This window comes from Trichechus manatus, unplaced genomic scaffold, assembly GCF_000243295.1.
Source record: "Trichechus manatus latirostris isolate Lorelei unplaced genomic scaffold, TriManLat1.0 scaffold00131, whole genome shotgun sequence".
Classification (NCBI taxonomy): Eukaryota; Metazoa; Chordata; class Mammalia; order Sirenia; family Trichechidae; genus Trichechus; species Trichechus manatus.
In genome coordinates, this window is record NW_004444067.1 from 7,731,982 (window position 1) to 7,734,659 (window position 2,678).

Sequence of the window (2,678 nt, forward strand, 5' to 3'; positions counted from 1 at the left end):
CTTTTCAATCTTTTCTTTTGTTATGGGTTTATTTAGTTGTTCTACCTCTGTTTGTGTTAGTTTAGGTAGGTAGTGAATTTCTAGAAATTTGTCCATTTCCTCTAGGTTTTCAAATTTGTTAGAGGACAATTTTTCATAGTATTCTGTTATGATCCTTTTAATTTCAGTGTTGTGATATCACCCATTTCATTTCTTATATGGGTTATTTGCTTCCTCTCCTGTTTTTCTTTTGTCAGTTTGCCCAATGGTTTATCAATTTTGCTTTTCAAAGAACCAGCTTTTAGTCTTGTTAACTCTTTCAATTGTTTTTCTCTTCTCTATATCATTTAATTCTGCTCTAATTCTTATCATTTCCTGTCTTCTGGCACCTGAGGGCTTCTTTTGCTGCTCTCTATTTGTTCAAGTTGTAGGGTTAATGTTTTGATTTTGGCCCTTTCTTCTTTTTCGATGTGTGCATTTATCGCTATAAACTGACCTCTGAGCACTGCTTTTGCTGTGTCCCAAAGGTTCTGGTAGGATGTTTTCATTTTCGTTTGCTTCTATGAATTTCTTTTTTCCATCCTTAATTTCTCCTATAACCCAGTAGTATTTAAGCAAGATGTTGTTCAACTTCCATGTGTTTGATTTTTTTTCTTGCTTTTTCTGTTCTTTATTTCTACTTTTATAGCTTTATAGTCAGAAAAGATGCTTTGTAATATTTCGATGCTTTGGATTTTGTTATGGCTTGCTTTATGGTCTAATGTGGTCTATTCTGGAGAATGTTCCATGTGCGTTGGAAAAGAAAGTATATTTGGCTGCTGCTGGGTGGAGTGTTCGGTATATGTCTGTGAGATCAGCAACTATAGAACTCTTAACTGTTTTAGCTTCTCAATGACAGCCTGACCACTCATGGACTCAACTCAGCAAAACAAACATCTGCTGAGTGGGGCCCAGGTTCCAGGTGCTCTGCTGTTGCCCCACCACGGCTCCTGTGACCCTGCACAGGGACCCAGCTAGACTGAAGGCCGAACCTCAGGTGGGAAGAGAGGTCTAACCAGCAACCTCAGCACTGGTGTTAGATACCTTAAACGGAGCCTGAGACCTGTCAAGTACGAGGCAGCTCTACTCTCCCAGATAACCAAGGGACCTGATGGCACAGCAAGTGGGGAGCGTGACCACTGACCACCAAGATTCCACAGTAAACCTCCAGAACCTGAATCATTCCCTTGCTGCTCGTGTAAAACCTGCAGGCCCATGAGACCTACCGCAAAGTGTACTGAGTTATAAAAGCGGACACCTGTGTATGACTTGTAAAGTAATACAAAGCCCACAGTCACGTTAATGTTATAGTGGGGCAGTCCAGACCAGAGGAATCCCACCAGAGAGCCATGACTCACTGGGAAGCGCAGGGGCCGGCGTGGTGGAGGCTCACCTGTGTTGTCCTTACTGAGCATGCTCTTCTGCATGTCTTCCACTTTGGCCAGGAGCCTTTGGTATTGCTCCTCGGCCACCTGTAGGTCGTTGTTGGAGGATGCCAGGCTAGCATTTTTGGCTTCCAGCATGCTCTGCAGATCAGTCATGGCACGCTCCAGGTCCCAGCAGGACTGCTTCAAGGTGTCCACTTCGCAGCTGAGAGAGTCCTGCCTCTGCTGGCTGCTGTGGCTGTGCTCAACCTGCGCCTGCAGCCGGGTGTTCAGGGCAGCCATCTGTGCCTGCAGCTCTGCCTTCTCCTTCAGCGCCTGAAACAGACCAAACATGCAGTCACTTTCAGGAGCAGGCATCCCCAGTGAACGAGCAGGACTGACTGGTGAGACGCCCCACTGAGACAAGTCTGTGCCGGAAAGGCGAGCTTTACGTTAGAAAAAGCTATCTGGCCGGTCGCAGGACAGTGTCCCAGTGTTCCCCAAACAGGCCAAGGAGGCCGAGGGGGCGGGCGCTGCATCCGCTCGAGCCTGGGCACAGCCACGACTGAGCACAGCGCCACTCGGGCAAGTGCGAACACTGCCAGGGAGCGTGGGACAGCAAAGTTCAAAAACAAAAAAAGCACCAAAACCCGCAAACACCAAGTGAGAATACCAGATGAGCAGCCTTAGCCTCAGAAAAAGCAGAACCCACACGTCAGCAAAAGCAGCGACAGTGAAGATGGAATTTTCCCGCACTGGAAGGGGTGCAAACCGCCAGGAGGCTGCAGTCAGGGCTGTCAGGTTTCTCACTGCACAGCTCGGACATACTCAGGACACGTCTGCAAGGACCTCAGGGAGGGGCTGACCACAACAATCAGTAGGGCGACCCCAACACTTCTCAGGCCAACGTGTCAAGCGGACTTGGACGATGTAATGATCGTCATAAAAAGGCTTGCTCATAAGGGCACTCATGCAGCTTTGCACCCCAGAGCAGGGACCATGACACCAGGACGGCAGTCGACGCTGTTACCTGGCTGGCCTCCAGCGACAGGGCCTCCAGCTGTCCTTCCAGCCGCATCTTCTCCTTGAGCACCTGCAGCATCTCATCCTGGGCCTCGGTGACAGAGCTCTCCATGGACACACTGGGGACAAAAGCACACAGTCAGAGGGGGCACAGTCAGAGAAGGGAATTCAGTCGGGAGGGGGCACATTCAGGGAAAGGGGCGCAGTCAGAGGAGGGAGCGCAGTCAGAGGAGGGGGCGCAGTCAGAGGAGGGGGCGCAGTCAGAGGAGGGGG

At 49.6% G+C, this 2,678-nt stretch overlaps 1 protein-coding gene across 2 annotated transcripts in view; it reads right to left on the bottom strand.

The window, feature by feature from the left end:
* The window catches only part of GOLGA3 (golgin A3), a 46,546-nt gene that overhangs the window by 29,131 nt on the left and 14,737 nt on the right, over positions 1 to 2,678 (bottom strand). For both annotated transcript variants that reach the window (XM_023739287.1, XM_023739286.1), the window contains exons 6-7: positions 2,413 to 2,524; positions 1,412 to 1,718 (exon numbers count right to left, since the gene is read on the bottom strand). In XM_023739287.1, the coding sequence (XP_023595055.1) occupies positions 1,412 to 1,718; positions 2,413 to 2,524 (419 nt within the window). The remainder of the gene's footprint in view (positions 1 to 1,411; positions 1,719 to 2,412; positions 2,525 to 2,678) is intronic.